The 18,407-nt window shown below is 60.4% G+C and overlaps 2 protein-coding genes across 7 annotated transcripts; one reads left to right on the forward strand and one right to left on the reverse strand.

Moving 5' to 3' along the window:
- The first annotated feature begins 6,813 nt into the window (after positions 1–6,813).
- BCAR1 (BCAR1 scaffold protein, Cas family member) lies at positions 6,814–13,602 on the forward strand. 5 transcript variants are annotated; one of them, XM_071567552.1, is made up of 8 exons: positions 6,814–6,972; positions 7,758–8,453; positions 9,638–9,799; positions 10,022–10,126; positions 10,553–10,889; positions 10,962–11,701; positions 11,914–12,003; positions 12,337–13,602. In XM_071567552.1, the coding sequence occupies exons 1-8, from the start codon at positions 6,961–6,963 to the stop codon at positions 12,850–12,852; spliced, it is 2,658 nt and encodes an 885-aa protein (XP_071423653.1). In that variant the 5' UTR covers positions 6,814–6,960; the 3' UTR covers positions 12,853–13,602. The 5 variants fall into 5 exon arrangements, with proteins under 5 accessions (XP_071423653.1, XP_071423652.1, XP_071423655.1 ...); XM_071567551.1 differs by having other exon boundaries at positions 10,553–11,701; XM_071567554.1 differs by lacking the exon at positions 12,337–13,602 and adding an exon at positions 12,106–12,326 and having other exon boundaries at positions 10,553–11,701.
- A 2,005-nt stretch (positions 13,603–15,607) lies between these two features.
- On the reverse strand, positions 15,608–17,653 carry LOC139677511 (chymotrypsinogen 2-like). 2 transcript variants are annotated; one of them, XM_071567543.1, is made up of 7 exons: positions 17,605–17,653; positions 17,361–17,464; positions 17,163–17,242; positions 16,971–17,049; positions 16,359–16,539; positions 15,860–15,993; positions 15,608–15,782 (listed from the first exon to the last, which is right to left on the reverse strand). In XM_071567543.1, exons 1-7 carry the CDS (start codon positions 17,651–17,653, stop codon positions 15,621–15,623), a joined length of 789 nt encoding a protein of 262 aa, XP_071423644.1. In that variant the 3' UTR covers positions 15,608–15,620. The 2 variants fall into 2 exon arrangements, with proteins under 2 accessions (XP_071423644.1, XP_071423643.1); XM_071567542.1 differs by having other exon boundaries at positions 17,361–17,504; positions 17,600–17,653.
- Between the last annotated feature and the right edge of the window lie 754 nt (positions 17,654–18,407).

Raw genomic sequence — 18,407 nt, forward strand, 5'->3', positions numbered from 1 at the left:
CCAACACTCTTGCATGCTGGCAGCGTGGTTTTTGCAGGAAGCAGAGGACAAAGAAATTAAGGGTCACATACAGTAAGGAATTTCTGACTGAGATCATGAAAACCTCTGCTCAGAGGTGCCTGCATGGTGTCTGCCCTATTAGCAGCCTGGAGGTCCAAGCAAGTGCTTGGATTGCTTTCCCTCCGCAGTACTGGGGCTGATGGTGGGATTAAATCCAGAATTGGAGGTGATAGTGTAGACCTGTAGCAGTGCTGCAGGAGTAAAGAAGCCCATCCAAGGCATGGCCATGCAGGGACATTCAGCAAGCACAGCTGCCTGCGAGGGCAGGCCAAGGGGCCTGGGTGTGGAGCGAGTGGCCAGAGCTGGAGGCCAGTAATGCCTCATCATCCCAGCCATCCCTGCTGGCCTGGCACTTGTGGGGTTGAGCAGCTCCTGATGTCTGGGCCGTGCACATCCTCGGAGTAGAGATGCTCATTGGCGCTTCCCCACAGGATGGTCTGAGCCTGCTTAGCAGGACAGCCCATGCCAGTGCTGTGCCAGGGAAAAGTGGCACAAGCCGTCACTGCTACTGGACCCTTGCCTGTGGCTCTGAGCCTTGGGCTCACATGTCCACTGCTGAGTCAACCCTTGCTCTGTGGACATGTTTCAGGATAGACAAGAACAAAACACCACGTGCCTGGGGGAGCTGCAGCCTTTGGCACCCTGTTCTATACAGAATCAGCTGTAATGAAACTGCTTAAACGAGCCTGAAATTGGACAGAAACAAAACAATGGGATGATGATGTGTTTTCATCTCCAAACACTTCCAAGCCAGCTTCTGCTCTGATTTAGGTTGCAAGACCAACTGGAGCCTGTCCAGCACACTGCTGTGGGGATATCTCAGCTTGGTGTTCCTGGGTGGCAGCGAGTGGCCCTGGCTGGACCTTGGTGGGGACTGTGGTGCAAGGCAGGTGCTGCAGTAGCCAGGCTGTTTGCCTGCTCAGGATGGTGGTGCCGGATCATCTCCAGCTCCTTCTCTCCTTGTGTGCTGGACTGGGAGGTGGCCGGTCCTGCCCTCCTTGTAGGGTCCCTCCCAACAGGGACCTCATGGCCGCCAGAGCTTGTTTTGCTGCAGATGCCTGATGACAGTGAGATGCTGGGGCGGCAGCTCAGCTGAGGCAGCCACAAGTGGGGCTGGGAGAGCTTGGCCCACCGTGGGTGCTGAGCAGATAGCCAGGGAAATGGCTTGCCTTTTGCTCCACTGGTGCTGAGACAACAGGAGGGAATATTTGGTTTGTTCTCTGTTCCATGTCCCTTCATGGCTGTACTCCTGTCACACATCGGACAGAGGTGAGGAAAGGTCATGTCATCCCTGCACAGGCTGGTTCCCCGTGGTATCTGGCTCCTGGTGGCTGCCAACCAAAATCTTTGCTGTGGCATGGGCATCCTAACTGCATTGTAGGGCTCTTTCTGCTCCAGCAGCTTGGCAGCACTTGGTGTCAAAAGTAGGTAAGAAACAGAAAATAATTCTGTGTGTTATATTATGACCAAGAGCAGAATGGAGATGCAGTGAGAACATTTGGAGATCCCAAAGGCCAGAGATACCAAACCTAGTCCTGCTCTTAAAAGCATTAAAGAACTCCAGACTGTGTCCAGAGTGAGTCCTGCGGCAGCGTCTGGCTCTGGATGACTTGGGGGTGGCTTTGGATTCACACACACTCTTAAATGGTGTGTTAGTGGTATGTGGCCAGCACAGCCTCCACTGGCATGCTGGTGAACTGGGAAGATCGATGACCCCCACTTTACGGGATCCTGCCTGCCAGCCCCAGCTCTGCTCTCCACAAACCCTCCAGCCTTTCTTCTCTGGGGTTTTTCTTTTCCTTGAGCTGAGCAAGCGTGGAAAATTTTGAAATCTTGGAAGCAACCTGACCTGCTGGAAAAGCACAGTTAAACAGCGGTGGCTGAGAGCCTCGGCTCCCCTCTCTGCGGGACTCCCCACCTGGCGGCAGCGTGGCGTGCCCAGCTCGGCTTGAGGATGCCGGGATGCAGTGCCAGCTCCCGGCCCAGCAAGCTGAGACAGGCTTGGCGGGACAACTGGGAGGCAGCCTCCAGCCTGGGCTGATTCCTGGCTTCCTCCATGCTCCCAAGTGTCCTGCGTTTTTGCTTGGTTGGATCATGTATTCCTCGCCTCTCTTTCCTGAAGACGAGGAGTGATTTACAGGTCTCCAGAAAACAGCTTAGCTGCTTTGGAAGGAAAAAAAAACCCAACCAAACCCCCTTTCTGCTTGCTATTTCCATTGCGCAGTCACCTTCCCATGAAGGGGCTTGGCCCCAGGACCTGCCAGTTCTGTGTCCCTGCCAGCCCTTGGTGTCCCCAACAGCTCTGTGCTTTCTGGAATGAGCAACATTCCCAGGGCGTGTGGGTCCCTCATTCATGACATTCCCACCTTGAGCTGTCTTCTCTGGAAAGCTGTGTCCTCTGTGGATTGGGACCCGCCCTGAGCACTTGCTTGGGGTAATTTTGGCCCTACAAGGAGTCCCTCATGGCCAGAGCATCACCTCACCCCGTGGAGCTCCCCCTTCCCTGGCCGCCTGAAGGGGCCCCTTGTGCAGCTGAGCCCCAAACAAGGCTCCAATTGTGTCCCTGTGCCCCAGTGGTTGGGGTTTCTGCCGTGGTGTCTGCGTGCTGGAGCCATGGTAAAAATGGCTGTGTCCAACCCGCACCCACAGGCTCAGCTCTACTGAGCTGTTGGAGTTTGGGGAGGCTGTTACGGAGCCACGGGAATTGTGACAGGGAGGTAATGTCTTGCACTTAATGCTACTTCAGTGACAGGGATGTGGGAATAAATGTTGGCTCTCAGCACAGGAGGAGGCCGAACACTGGCTGCCTGGAGGTGCATCTCATGGCCCCCACCAGGCTGTCCCAAGGGCCACGAGGGAATTGTGGACTGAGCTGTCATGGGGTAAAACATGGCAGCTGGGAGGTGGGAGCAGAGTGTGGAGCTGACCCGGAAGCATCTCCCCACAGCCAGGACAGCAGTTTTCCAAGGGGCAAGGCTGCTGCCTGGCAGGTGGTGCTGGCAGCACTACATCCTCTTTTCCAAGCTGCTGTTTTCAGCCTCTTCCCACCTCGGGGCAATGTCCCATCCGGCAGCACAGTGGGATTCTAGTTGTGGTGTGTTCAAGGCAAATAGGGAGTAACAGGGCAGCCAGTGGGTCTCCCACCCTGTATAAGGAGGGTCCCCACCCTGGGGCATCCTTGTGCAGGTGGTGGGTGCTGGCACTGGCATTTGAAGCTCAGCTGGCAGCAGTGGCACAGCCAGCCCTTCCTGCTCCCAGGCAAACCCTGGCTGGGGGTGAGGATCAGCGCCAGCCCTCGCCGGGGGATGAATGGGGAGACAAACAGAGCCGCTACTGTTGGGGCAGCTCAAGGCCTGCACTCCGCCTCAGCTTTTCTGGAGATGAGGGGGTGCCCTGTCATCCTGCTCTCTGGAAAGAAAAGCAGATTCCCCCAACAGCTTCTCTCTGCATCTAAGAACTGACCCAGCACCGTGGAGAAGCACGGAGATAAATCCTGGTTGTGATCCAGTTGGGTCCCATGATATTACAAGCCAAGAGAAATGTCCTCATTATTTCCAGAATATTGAAGTCTAATAAATCCTGTCCTGCCTTACAGGATTTATTTCTCTGTTCATTGCTAGGAGACTCAGTCCCGTGTAATCCTATTGCTGCTCCAGGAGGTGGGGAGCAGCTTTCCGAAGCGTGGACCTGGCAGGGCTGTGGGCAGGAGCAGGCAGCCCTGGGTGGAGCCACTGGTTCCCACAAACATCCAAGTGCCAGTCCCTTTCCCGGTACGGCCTGCCATCCCAGAGCTGTGCCAGGCCTGGCATTCACTCACCAAAGTGCGTCTCATCTGATGATTGCGACACAGCTGAGCCAAAGGACATTAATTGGCAATTAGCCAATCAATATGGCATGGCACAGCACAGCCTTCTCCCCCTGTCCTGTGCATGTCTGCCACGCTCTCCCAAATCCTACTTTAAAGTCCTCTTACACCTTCTTACGCCAGAACCAGTGGGAAAAGCTGCAAAAAGCTGAGAAAAGCCAGGCTCAGCACAGCCAGTCCCCTGCAGCCGCAGCAGCCTGCCCAGTGCAGAGCCAGCCGTGCCTGGCTTGTCATACGTACACCAGGGACTCTCCAGAAGACAATGATGGACACATGAATATGGCTGGAAATTTTGCCACTAAAGTGTTTTCCATAGCAACGGTTGCTAGGGCAACCTACATCCCAAGCAGCATCCACCCTAAAACACCCAGCCCTGTGTCCACCAGAGCCAACAAAGAACCACAGTATGGGACTGTGGGACCGTCACTGTACCCCACCACCAGTGGCACAGGGATGCTCTAGCAGCACCAGCCCAGCTCTGAATATCCCCAGTGCCACAGGGCCCCTGTAATGCTCCACTTTTCATCTTCTTTTTGGCATTTCATTTTCTCAGAGGTGGGAGAGGCTGAAGAGAGACCTGTTGGTGCCTGTTGCCCCCTGGGCGCTTGGCTATGGAAGCAGGGGTGTGTAGGAGCCGTTGCCAGCTTAGGGTGCTCAACAGATGCAAGCAGTGATTTTGGCTCCAGTGGACTAAAAATGGGATTGAGTTCTACAGAGAACACTTTGATCTGAGCATCAACAGAGGGAGAAGGAAAAATTAAATCCCCGCTGCTTTTTAGTCCAAAAGCAGGGAGCTTGCAGCCCCTTGGCACCTGCCTGAAGCCGTACAGTGGGAGCTTCACCTTGGGGACACCCCAGGGATCCCAGGAGACCTTTGCTGCTAGCTGGGCGGGCCCACACCAGACTCAGGTGTAAACACACCGTGGTCTTGTGAGAACAGCTGCAGTGATGGGAAAGGGGCTGGGGAGCTTGGAGCCCATCCCAAGGATGCCCATGGCACTCCGTCCCTGTGCTGTCACCACTGTCACCAACAAGAGGAAACCACAGTCCCCAGGCTGTGTCTGCCAGGGCAGCTGCGGTTTGCGGGTGTGACCGCAGTCTCTGCCTCCGGATATCTCCCACCATCGGCTGTGCCTCAGTTTCCCTTTCTGCCAGTGATGCAGAGGAAACCTGCCTCGGAGCAGGGGACAGTGGTGGTGGCTCTTGGGGAGTGGAACAAGCCCTGCTGTTTGGCGAAGGGCACACATTTGCTATCTGGCCTCGACGCTGCCACCACACGCTGAGGTGGCCCAAATGTAACCCCGGAGGGTGAGAGGAAAAGCCATTGCCGGGACCGTGCCCGGAAGGCACAAGCACAGGCAGGGGCACATTCCTGGCCTGCCCCCGCATGCACGGCTCGCTCACTGCCAGCGGCTCCCACACAGGCTTGCTCACCACCCACTCGCCCATGTGCCCGTGTCACTGCAGGCACCCCTCGCGTCCCCTTCCATGCTCCCTACATGCTCTCACATGCCTGGGGAGCAGCGTGTGTGTCCCAGCATGTCCATCGGTCCTGTGCCTCCCACAGCTCCCAGGGACCCCGCAGCCACCCTTCCAGCCTGCTCCCAGTTCCATAGAGAGGATGGCAGGGTCTGCAGCACAGCATGAGGCGGTGCCAACTCCAGGCCCACCAGTTGTTGGGGTGCCTGTGGGCCATGTGGCTGTTGGAACAGGCTGGCCAGGCAGCCCTGGTGTGCCATGTGTGCCAGGGTGTGCCATGTGTGCTGTGGAGTGCTACATGTGCCACAGTGTGCCATGTGCGCCATGGAGTGCTACATGTGCCAGGGTGGGCCATGTGCACCATCTGCCCTGGTGTGCCATGTGACCCATTGCCCCCACACCCAGCCATTGCCTGCCCCTTATGTCGCCCTGCCATTACACTCCACCCATTTCACACCCCAGAGCACCCCAGTTGCACTCGTGTCACCCTTTGTTGCACACCCACTGCACACCTGTTACACACCCATCAACCTCTAATGTCCTTTGCTCACCACACCCATTGCACAGCCTTTCTCCTTCATTTGCACACCCATTACACACCCATAAAGCTTTTGTTGCATACCCATTGCACACCCATTACACATGTTGTCCTTCCCTTCACAGCTGTTGTTCAGCTGTTACGCTGCCCTTACCCTTTGTTGCACACCTGTTACACACCCATTGCATGTGTTACACACTCATTGCCCTTCATTGCACACCTGTTACCCTTCTTTACACGTTTCATGCCCTTTAAACACCAATTTCACACCCTTTACACACAGTGCACACCCATAATACACACATTACACATCCTTTAAACACCCGTTGCACACCCTTTACACACACATTACACACCCATTACACGCCCGTTGCACACACATTACACGCCCCTTACACAACCATTACACGCCCCTTACACACACATTACACGCCCCTTACACACACACTATATGCCCGTCACACACACATTACACGCCCCTTGCACACCCGTTACACGCCCGTCACACATACATACACGCCCCTTACACACACACTACACGCCCCTTACACACACACATTACACGCCCCTTACACACACATTACACGCCCCTTACACACACACTACAAGCCCCTTACACACACACTACACGCCACTTACACACACACTACACGCCCGTCACACACACATTACACGCCCTTTACACACCCGTTACACGCCCGTCACACACATTACACGCCCCTTACACACACACTACACGCCCCTTACACACACAATTACACGCCCTTTACACACCCATTGCACTCCCGGCCGGCCCCGCCCCCGCCCCGCCCTGGCCCCGCCCCTGGCCCCCCTGGCCCCGCCCCCGGGCGGGCGCAGCCAATGGGGGCGGGCGGAGCGGCCGGGCCGGGCGCGCGCGGCGCTATAACGATCCCTACGGCGCCGCCGCCGCCCGCGCGCCCCGGCCCGGCCCCGGCCCTCGGCCCCCGGCCCCGCTCCCGGCCCGGCCCCTGCTGCGGCCGGAGGGTCCCGCGGGAAGATGAACTACCTGGTGAGCGGGGAGCGTGGGGGAACGTGTGCGGGGACGGGCGGGACGGGGGGGAACGGCTGGCGGGGGGCCCCGCCGTAGAGGAGGAGGAGGGGAGGAGAGGAAGGCCACAGCCCCCGCCCCGCGGCTCGGCCCGGGCAGGGCCCCCTCGGTGCGGACGATCTCGCTGGCGTGACCTTGGCCGAGCCCCGCCGCACCGGCTCGGTCAGGCCTTGCCCGCCCTCATTCCCTCCCGGCAGATCACGGCGCTGCGGGACCCACGGGAGCCCCACCAGGGCCGGGGGCCTCCCTGGGCCTCCGGCCCGCCGGGCGGGGTGCCACCGGCTGCGGGCAGGGCCAGCAGAGAGCCGGGATCGGGCCCCGCCACCCCGATCGGCCTCAGCCCGCCCCGCCGCCCCGGCCCCGGGCAGCGCTGGCAGGTGCCCCCGTGGCCCGGTCCGGGGACCCCGCGGGGCTGAAGGGGCCCAGGCCTGGCGGCGGGAGCCGTGGGATGGTCACGGACACGGCTGACTCACCGCCCCGGCACTTCCTCCCCGGCGGCGGAGGGAAGGGGCGGGAAAGGCAGAGGAGGCCCCCCGAAACCGGGGAGGAGGAAGGGCCCGGCCCCTTCCCAGCACCACCTCTGGGAAGGGTGGGTTGAGCTCCAGCGGGGAATCCCTCGGTGGCTGGAGTGAGCTGATCCAGCTGGCGGGAGCTGCCCGGAGAAGTTGAGCTGCCGCCCCGCCGGGATGACGCCGCAGCGGCCGGCGGGGCCCGGCTCACCAACCCGGCGCGGGGCTCTCTTCCAGAACGTGCTGGCCAAGGCGCTGTACGACAACGTGGCCGAGTCCCCGGACGAGCTCTCCTTCCGCAAGGGCGACATCATGACGGTGCTGGAGCGCAACACGCAGGGGCTGGACGGCTGGTGGCTCTGCTCGCTCCACGGCCGGCAGGGTATCGTCCCCGGGAATCGCCTCAAGATCCTGGTGGGGATGTACGACAAGAAACAGCAGCAGCAGCCGCAGCAAGCGCCTGGCCCGGCGCAAGGGCAGACGCCACCGCAGCCGTCGGTGCCCCAGCCGGCTCTGCCATACCACCACCAAGGGGGCTACACCCCGCTGTCGCCCGCCTCGCAGTACACACCCATGCACCCTGCTTATGCCCCCCAAGGGGACAACGTCTACCTGATGCCGGTCCCCAACAAGGGACAGCAGAGTCTATACCAGGGCTCGGCACCCACCGGACAGTTTCCTCCTGCCCCAGCTAAGCAGCCACCCACCTTCCCGAAACAGGCGCCTCCCCACACCTTCCCCAACCCCGGCCAGGAGATCTACCAGGTGCCCCCCTCTCTGGGCCAGGCAGCAGAGGCATACCCTGGGGGCTCTGCCAGTCCTCCCCAGGATGTCTACCAGGTTCCTCCCTCAGCTGGTCAGGCTCAAGAAATCTACCAGGTGCCCCCATCGTTGGACATGAGGAGCTGGGAAGGGCACAAACCCCAGGGAAAGGTAGGACAAGGGGACTGGAGCAGGGAGCATGTCTTGGTTGTGGGGTGCTCTTGTGGTCCATGGGTGTGAGTGGGTGGAAGGGCTTGAGCGTATCAGCCCACCACTGTCTCTTGGAGCAGGCAGCTCTTGTGTCCATTGCTGGGGTTTTGTGGGCATCCTCCACACTGCTGGCAAGAGTGGGTGCACCCTGTGCTGGCTGTGGTGCCCTGGCTGACATGGGCTACCCCACTTGGAGGTGGCACAGCATTCAGCACTTGGGTCCTCATGGTCTCTTGCATAGGCTCTGCTGTTGTCCCTCAGACCATGGCAATGTGTCTGGTGTGGGCACAGGGTGCTTATAACCCAAGAGCTGCTTGGAAATGCCCTTTGCCCAGATTCTGCAACTCTGGAAGTAGCTGGTACGTGGCACAGTGCTGTGAGGTTTCATTCCTCCTGGGAGCAGGAGGAGGCAGCTGGTGCCAGCATGTCCTGGCTGTGCCAGGGAGCCTGCCAGTTCTCGTTGGTTTTACTGGTGAGGCAAGGGTGAGCCACCAGCCTGTCCCCAGCATGGAGCCTAACGGCTACATCCTGGGCACCAGACTCCTCCTGGCTCTGCCCCTTCCCTGGCACGTCATCGCAGGGAAGAGGAGCGAGGTGCTTTCAGTATCTCGTTTTCTGGGAAGGCTACCTGGTTCACACCCTTGGAAAGTAGCCAGTGAGGGGAGGGAGCCAGCAATCACAGCCAGGGCACAAGGCACGTCCTAAAACTGAAAACCAGGCCATCACCTCAGCCCTTCTTGGCACCAGTTGGGCAGGGTGCCATGACCCTCTAGGTTCGGTTATTTGCCACTCTCATGTCACCATGGAATGACCAGTTCAGGCATGGAGCCGTGGGCAGGGATCTCCCGGCACTGACAGTTCCCTGCCCACAGCTCGATGCCCAAATCGGCTCCTGGTTCTGCACACCGCGGCCGTGCCGGCTGGGCTTTGTCTCTCGCCGAGGCTCTATCGCCGCTATAAATAACCGGTGATATCATCCCGTCCCCGGCAGCCGCGCACGCCTGGCCAAGGAGCGCCCTCCGGTGGGCACGGCGTGCCCGGTGCCAGACAGTCTGGTGCAGAACCCGGCACCCATCCTCTCTCCAGCCCCATTGCTGGGCTGGGGGGTGCTCGGCACTGCCCACATCTCTTTTCCCTCTTTCCAGGTGCTGGTGCCCACTCGCGTGGGGCAAGTGTATGTGTATGACTCCCCCAAGAGTGAGCAGGTTGAGTATGATTTCCCTCGCCACCTCATCTCCACGGGCTCCCAGGAGATCTACGACGTGCCGCCTGTCCGAGGAGGGGTCCCAAACCAGTTCAGTCAGGAGGTGAGGCTGCCTGGTAGGGCGAGGGGGTATATCTGGTGCCAGCCTCTAGAATGGGAGATGGTCTGGCACAGCCTGGGATCCAAAGTTGGTCCAATTTCATGCAAAACCGTGCACTTCATAAACCTTGGGGCTGCTTCTGGGCACCTCAGTCCTTCCCAGCTGGTCCCTGGCAGAGGTGGGTGCCTGTGCCATCTGTGACATATCCTGTGTCCCCCTCTCCAGGTCTATGACACACCCCCCATGGCAGTGAAGGGTCCCAATGGGCAGGACCCAGGGCAGGAGATCTATGATGTGCCCCCCAGTGTGGAGAAGAACCTGCCCCAAACTGTAAGTGCTGCTCAGAAGCTCACAGCTTCTCCGTATAAGAAAGATAGCTTTTTACAGGGAAAACAGTCATTCATTGGATCAGCCTCCCTAGAGATGTGGTGGTGTCCCTGGCACTAGAGGCTTTCAGGAGACCAGGAGACAGAGAGGTGCTGGATGTTCACATCCAGACAATGAGGTTGGACTCTGGGATGTTTCAAGGTCCCTTCCAACCTGGGCTGCTCTAGGATTTTGGGATTCCTGTCCCAAAGTACCGGGGAGCCCCCAGGGTGCATGGCTCCATCGTGATGCCCATCCAGTGCCGTTGTGCATGCCCAGAGCTGGCTCTTGTGTGCTCCACAGCACAGGGCAGCCCATCTGCACCTCTGTACCTGAGCCAGGATGGTGCTCTCAGCTGCACTGACAGTGCCTGCTGCTCTGCCTTTGCAGGTGTACGACATCCCCCCCTCAGTCAGCAAGGACGTGCCGGATGGCCCAGCACGGGAGGAGACCTACGATGTGCCCCCTGCCTTTGCCAAGCAGAAAACCTTCGACCCATCCCGCCACCCCCTCATCCTGGCCCAGCAGGAACCCTACTTGCCAGAGGATGTCTATGATGTGCCACCGGCAGCTGGGAAAGGTGCTCCTGAGCAGCCGCTCTCCCACGAGATCTACGATGTGCCCCCTAGCCTCAAGAAGCTGGGGGGATCCACCTTCCGCTCCCAGGAGGTGTACGATGTGCCCCGGGACCTGCATGCCCTGGGTAAGGGCTCTGTGGACACAGAGGGTGAGTACATCTATGATGTTCCGCCACAAGTGGACCGTGAGGCCAAGGGCACTGACACCAAACGCCTCTCAGCCTCCAGCACAGGCAGCACCCGCAGCAACATCTCCACGTCCTCGCTGGATGTAGTGCCTGTGAAGGAGCCGGCCAAGGGAGCCGGCAAGGAGTTCTCCCTGGACTTGGACGCTGCCATGGAGTCACTGGCTAAGCTCCAGCACGGTGTCAGCAGCGCCGTCTCCTACCTCATGTCCTTTATCAGCACCAACTGGCGCAGCCCCGAGCACATGGAGGCCAACGCCACCAGCATCCGTGGTGCGGCCGAGGGCGTCCGGACAGCCCTGCGGGACCTGCTGGAGTTTGCCCGGGGAGCAGTGGGCAATGCTGCCCAGGCCTCTGACCGCTCCCTCTATACCAAGCTGAACAAGCAGCTGCAGAAGATGGAGGAGGTCTACCAGGCCCTGGCACGGCACGGCCAAGCACTGGATGCTTGCCACTGGGCCCCCAGTGCCCTGGCCAGCAGCAAGCCAGGCACAGATGACTTGGAGCACTTCATCATGCACTCACGTGGCATCCCTGATGACACCAAGCAGTTGGCTTCCTTCCTGCATGGCAATGCCTCCCTCCTCTTCAAACGGACAAAGCCGGTGGTGGAGAGTGGTGGCCATGGGCCCCCTCACCCCTCCGACAAAGCCAGCAGCATCCAGTCACGGCCCCTGCCCTCCCCACCCAAGCTGCTGGCCCAGGAGTCACCTGATGGGCCCTATGAGAACAGTGAGAGCGGCTGGATGGAGGATTATGACTATGTCCATCTTCAGGTGGGCACGGGCAGGGGGGCTGCTCCCCATAGGGAGCATTTGTGCCAGTGGTTCCCCAGCACAGAGGGATTAGGCAGCTCTGCTTCTGCCACCCACATCTTGCTCTTACCCTCCAGCTTGAGGGCTGTGGGAACCAGGGGTGTCCCAGGGCAGGTGCGGGTTTGTTCTGGCAAGGCTGAGGTTGCTGACTCCTTCATTTCATGCCCCTGCAGGGCAAGGAGGAGTTTGAGAAGACCCAGAAGGAGCTGCTGGAGAAAGGCAATATCATCCGGCAGAGCAAGGACCAGCTGGAGCACCAGCAGGTAAGGGCACAGGGGCAGGTGGGTGGGCATTGCTAGTGCTCAGCACAGGCAGGGCCCCAGGTCCTGCTTCCCTCATAACCTTTGCTGCTGTTCTGATCACAGCCCTCTTCCCTGGCTGTCCCAGTGTTGGGTTCTGCCTTGCCTTCCATACCATACCAGCACTGTGTCCAGTGGAGAGGAGCATGACACCTTGCTCCTGGAGAGGGATGTGGTACAGTTCCCTTGCTCTTTTCCCTGGGGCTGGTGGCCATGACCACCCATGCTGATGGCGCCAAGGCAGGCAGCAGGTGCTGTCTCAGTGGCCACCCTGCCTCATGCTTATCCCTCCCACAGCTGAAGCAGTTTGAGCGGCTGGAGCAGGAGGTGACACGGCCCATCGACAATGACCTGTCCAACTGGAGCCCCCCCCAGCACTACGGCCCGGCACGGGGCAGTGGGGCTCTGTGTCCTGCTGACCGCCAGCTCCTCCTCTTCTACCTGGAGCAGTGTGAGGCCAACCTCACCACACTCACCAATGCTGTCGATGCCTTCTTCACCGCCGTCAGCACCAACCAACCCCCCAAGATCTTCGTGGCCCACAGCAAGTTCGTCATCCTCAGTGCCCACAAGCTTGTCTTCATTGGGGACACGCTGTCCCGCCAGGCCAAGGCCCAGGATGTCCAACACAAGGTGATGCACTACAGCAACCTCCTCTGCGAGATGCTTAAGGAGATCGTGGTGACCACCAAGGCGGCTGCCCTCCACTACCCTTCTCCTGCTGCCTCCAATGACATGGTGGAGCGTGTCAAGGAACTTGCCAACAGCACACAGCAGTTCAGGATGGTGCTGGGCCAGCTGGCAGCCATGTGATGGCCTCAGGGCCACTGTCCCCTCTCTCTGCCCCCCACCCCTCCCCAGACATGTGTCTCCCCTCCATGAGAGTCCTCTCCTCCCGGTGTAAGCGGACATGTACATAGAGACTCTCATGCACACCGGGAGGGCTAGGGCTCCGTGGGGAGAGGGGAGACGGGCTGCAGCCATCATCTCCCTTCCTCTTCTTCCCTCTGGCCAGAGGCCAGAAATGGTTTCAGAGCTGTACCCGTAATGAAGCAAAGCTGGGAGGTGCATCTATGCCCACTCCTTCCCTGCTCTCCTCTCTCCATACAAAACCGGCAGCTGGTCCTGGTCTGGAGGGCACGGGGCCATGTCCCTGTTGAGACAAGGATGTGCGAGGCACTTTGATGTGCTCAGCTCTCGGGGGGACTCTGGAGCCCACTCTACAGTGGCCAGTGGATTCTAATGGTGTGGAAGCCACCTTCTGTGGTGGTGGGACAGTGTGACACAGATAGGTTGTACTGTCCCCCTGTGTGCTGGAGGCTGGGGATAGGGATCCCCAGAGTGGGCCAGGGATGGTGGGGAGCTGCTGGGGCAGGAAGGGGCTAACTTGTGCATTCTCACGTCTCGGGTTGTGATACAGTACCAGCTGTAACCGAAATGCAAACTGAAATTGGTGCCTTTTGAACACAGGGGAAGCTTCCGCTGGTTCCCGGAGCTACCGAGTGGCAGTCCCCTCCAAAACATGGCCCCAAGTCCCCCAGCAGCATAAAGATTTGCCTACAACTCCCCTCCATCTGCTGGGTATCTGTGTGTGCCTGCTGGGGTGAGGGAGATCCCCTGGGGCAGGGCTGGGGGGACCCTGTCCTCCAGAGATCTCACAGCTTGCGGAGACTGCTGGTGCACACAAGTTTAATGGGGCACACGAGGCTTTGTGGGAGGTGAGGGGAGGCAGTGCAGGACAATGGGGCCACACCAGTCCTGACTGGGGGAGGGCATCTCTCACAGCACTTTACAAGAGTTCATGGCCCACCATGGGGGCTGGTAGTTTGGTGTGGTAAAGAGTGTGGTAGCCTCACCTCCAGCCATACCTGGTCCTAGGCACCCGTCACGACCAGCACCTCTAGGACACCAGCACTCTACCCTCCAATTGACCCCAGTAGTGCTGGGGCCACGGCACTCATAGTCCTAGAGGTATGCCTGCTACAGCTCTGGCACCATGGCACACCCATAGACACACCAGCATCCCCACCCCCACCAACATCCCCTCTGTCAGCACCCCCAGTGCTGCCACCCCTTGCCCCAGTAAGCCTCTGATTCCCACAGTACAGACAGGGAACCAGAGCCCAGTGCCACGCAGGTGGCTGTTGAGAGCCTTGCGGGTGATACCGGGCTCCGCTGTCACCGAGAAGTCCTTGAGGCTCAGCTCTGCGATGCTGTCCATGCGGCTCAGGTCGAAGCAGACGCTGCCATGACACAGGGCACTGAGAGCCCCTGGGGGGCAGGGGGTGCAAGAGGAGCCGATACCTGCACGGTGTTGACACCACCCTCGAGGCCGGTGCCAGTGCCAAAGGGCACCATGGGCACACGGCAGCGGTAGCAGAGTGTGGCCAACTCCTGGACCTGCCCCACCGACTGGGGCCACCATGGGGGCAGGTGGCACTGCTGCCCCACACCCTCCCTCTCCCCATGGCCCTTTATCCTATGGCCTTTCCTTCATCCAGTGGTCCTTCCCCTCCCCAGTCCTTTCCCCAGGAGCCCCAGCCCCAAGGGGCACTCACGGGTGCATGGCAGTGCTGCTCCTGCATTACCGATGGAGGCATTGGAGACCAGAGTGCTCAGAAGGCTGCCACAAAGGTGGGGTCAACGAGGGCTCTGTTGGGGTGCGCTGGGGAAGGTCTGACAGCGGCCACGGGCCCAGGACAACCAGAAGCCAAGGGCACAGCGCCGACTGGCCACGGCAGGGTGTGAATGCCCTCGGGGAACCCAGGCCCCACCTTGGTGCAGCAGCTGCAGTGCCCCACGGCTGCCCCCAGTGCCAGCACCCGCCGCAGGGCCATGGCAGCACCCGACAACAGGAGCACAGGAACTGAACACGACCTCCAGGACCCTGCCCTCCCCCGTGGCTCAGTCCCGCCCCCACACCGACACCTTAAGGTGGTTCCAGCCACGGGGACAGACACGGGAGTGTGTTGCTGCTGGGGAACCCATCAGTGCCCATGGTCACATGCCCACTCCGGGAGGGGTCCCACACCTGAGCTCTGTCACTACACCCACCATGGCCTTTGCCCTGCCAGCTGTCCCACAAACGGGTGTTCCCATGCCTGCTCAGGTGTCCTTGCAGCTGGCCAGGGGTCCCTGATCCTGTGGGAGGCCACATGTCCCTGGGCCAGCCCAGTCCAAAGTCACCGTGTTCAACCATGTGTCCACAGGAACTCCTGTACCTCAGTCTCCATGCTCAGCCAGGTGTCCCCATTCAGGGCCAGGTGTTCCCATGCCCCCTGTCCATTGTCCCCATTCCCAGCCAGGAGTCCTGTGCATCCCTGTGCCTCTGTCCACTTGTGTAGTCAGATGTTCCTAAGCTCCCCAGCCATCTGGTCTCATTCCCAGCCAGGTGTCCCCATGCCTCCCAGCCCTCCTGGGTAGGTGTGGCCATGTCCGGAAAACTCGCCCCAGGGCACCACATGCCCTTATCCCCAGCCATGTGTCTCCCAGCCACCTGCCCGTCCCCCACCCCGCTCCCACCCCTCCACCCCGGTGACAAGGACACAGTGCTCAGGGGGTGGCAGCGTTTATTGCCGGCCTCAGTTGGCCTCCAGGATGGAGTTGACCCAGTCGCGCAGCATGGTGACGCGGGCATAGACGCCGGGCACCTGCGTGTCGCAGGTGCTGCTGCCCCAGGAGACGATGCCCACCAGGGTCCAGGCGCCGTCCTTCTGGCACACCAGCGGGCCCCCGGAGTCGCCCTGCACGGGGCAGTGGGTGAGCGCCGGGCAGCGGGGCCCGGGGGCCCAGGGGCAGCGGGGGGACCGGGGGCACTTACCATGCAGGAGGAGGCTCCGTCGGCGCCGGCACAGATCATCACATCGCGGATACGGAAGCCCCAGAACTCCTTGCACTGGGCGTTGGTGAGCAGGGGCAGAGCCGCCTGCTGCAGCACCGCGGGGGTCTGGGAGGCTGCGGGGAACAGGGGGCTCAGCGCCGCGACCGCACGGGGAACCCAGCGGGAATGGGCACAGGGACTGGGATCGTGATGGGGCCGAGATGGTGACAGCGTTGGGTCAGGGTTGGGGCGTGGCAACGGGGATGAGGAAGGGGTCAGGGATGAGGATGGCAACAGGGGATTGGAATGGGAGTTTGGATTCAGATGAGCGTGTGGATGGCAGATTGGGATGTGGATTCCAACTCAGAGGAGGATAGGGATCAATGAAAGGAATGAGGCAGGGCAGAGAGTTGAGAACAAGTATGGGAATGGGGATTTGGATGAGGCAGGGGACAGGGATGGGGATGAAGACAGGGAGAGGGACAAGAAAGTGCAGTACCACTGGAGTCAGTGAGCCCCCAGCCAGTAGTGACGCAGGTCATGCCTCCTGGGAATTCATCAGTGGCCTTGGGCAGGCAAACGGGGGACACACGGTCCGAGAACTTAGCTGGAGTGGCCAGTTTGATCAGGGTGATGTCATCACGCACGGTCAGCATGTTGAACTTGGGGTTCTTGAAGACCTGGAGCAAGCAGCACCGCTCCCAGCACCTGCACCCCCCACCAGGGTGCCAGGCACCGGGCACTCCACAGAGACCAGTGAGAACCTCAAGGAATGGTCCTGTGGGTTCCGTGCTGACAGGGTGCCTGAGTTACAGAGCCCGGCCCCTGGGACACAGGGGAGAAGAGACACCCCGTGTCACATCACCCACAGGGATGAAGGGGACCCTGGGGCTTGACCCCCAACCCTCGGGGATCCTGCAGACTGAGGACACCCTGGGGGACCTGGCCTGAAAGAGGAGGGGGAGCAGGGACACCCCAGGGAGCCCTGACTCTCAGGATAAGGGCAACCAGGGACTCCTTGGGACCCAACCCAGGACAAGGGACACCCCGACACACTCCCCCAGCTCCCTGTGGTGGCCCAGCAGGCACACAACCCCTGCCTTGACAGTACCTTCTCGATGGTCAGCCTCTGCTCATCAGGGCCGGGCGCATTCTGGTCGTAGGCACCAACCACCACGGTGTCGGTTGTCCTGCGCATGGGCAGGCACTGAGCACAGGGCACCGGCACAGGGAGGGGGCATTTGTCGGGGCCCCTGTGTCCTTGCCCAGCTCCACGTCTGCCAGTAGCAGAGCCAGTGCCTACCTGACGCCACAGTGGGCAGCGGTGACCACCCAGTTCTCGCTGATCAGCGACCCACCGCAGAAGTGGAAGTTACCGTAGCGCTGGCGGGGAGAGCTGCCATCAGCACCTGGCACTGCTGGCACTGCTGGCACTGCCAACGGGGTGCTCTGTGCCCGGACCCCCACACGGCACCCACCCCAGCCCACCTCAGGCTCTCACCTGGAGGGACACCTGCCATGGCCAGGACCCTGGCACTGCCGGCTCCCCGTTGACGATGCGGGTGTAGCCGCGGATGACGGGTGTGATGGCGGGCACGCCGCAGTCTGCAGGGCACAAATGGCCGTGGGACGGGAGCTCAGCCACCTTGGCCCCATGTCCCCTCCACACTGCTGCCACCCCCCCTGAGCCCCAAGCCCACCCTGCCAATCCCCAAAGCCCCACGTACTCTCAGGGAGGGCGGCACGGGCAAAGCCCGCCAGCGCCAGGCAGCTCAGCAGCCACAGCATAGCCATTGCCACTCCTGAGGATGGGCCCTGCTCAGCACCTGCCACCTCTTATACCCACCCCAGGGCACGTCCCCACAGCTGCTGGCCTTGCCACTGCAGCCTTGGGAGATAGTGTGCACCTGGTACGTCGCCACTGGCACATTACCAGCACTGGAACCATCACGTCATGGAAATCCTTGGTGTTCCAGGGGCCTGGCCCTGTGGGTGAGCAGGGACCCTGGGCCCCTGCCTGGGTGGCAGCTGAGAAAGGCTCTGCAGACTCAACCCTATGTGAACTCCATGGTGCTTCCAAACTCCACTATCTCATGACAGCCTATTCCAGCAGCCCAGAAAGTCAACTGTATTCTGGGCTGCATCCCCAGTAGTGTGAGCAGTAGGTCAAGGGAGAGGATTCTGTCCCTTTACTCCACTATTCTGGAGCACTGATTCTAGTTCTGGGACCCCAATTTAAGAAGGATGTGGACCTGCTGGAGTGAATCCAGAGAAGGTCACAGGCTGTCTGAGGAACAGAGTTCCTCTGCTGAGGGGTCAGACTGGAAGAATTGGGGTTGTTCAGCCGTGAGAAAAGATGGGTCCAGGGAGACCTTGGAGCACCTTCCAGTACCTAAAGGGACTAAAGGAGAGCTGAGAGGGACTTTAGACAAAGGCATGGACTGGCAGGACAAGGGGAGAATGGCTTTAAACTGACAGAGGGCAGGGTTAGATTAGAGATTAGGAAGAAACCCTTTCCTGTGAGGGTGATGAGGCCCTGGCACAGGTT

This window comes from Pithys albifrons, chromosome 12, assembly GCF_047495875.1.
Source record: "Pithys albifrons albifrons isolate INPA30051 chromosome 12, PitAlb_v1, whole genome shotgun sequence".
Lineage (NCBI taxonomy): Eukaryota > Metazoa > Chordata > Aves > Passeriformes > Thamnophilidae > Pithys > Pithys albifrons.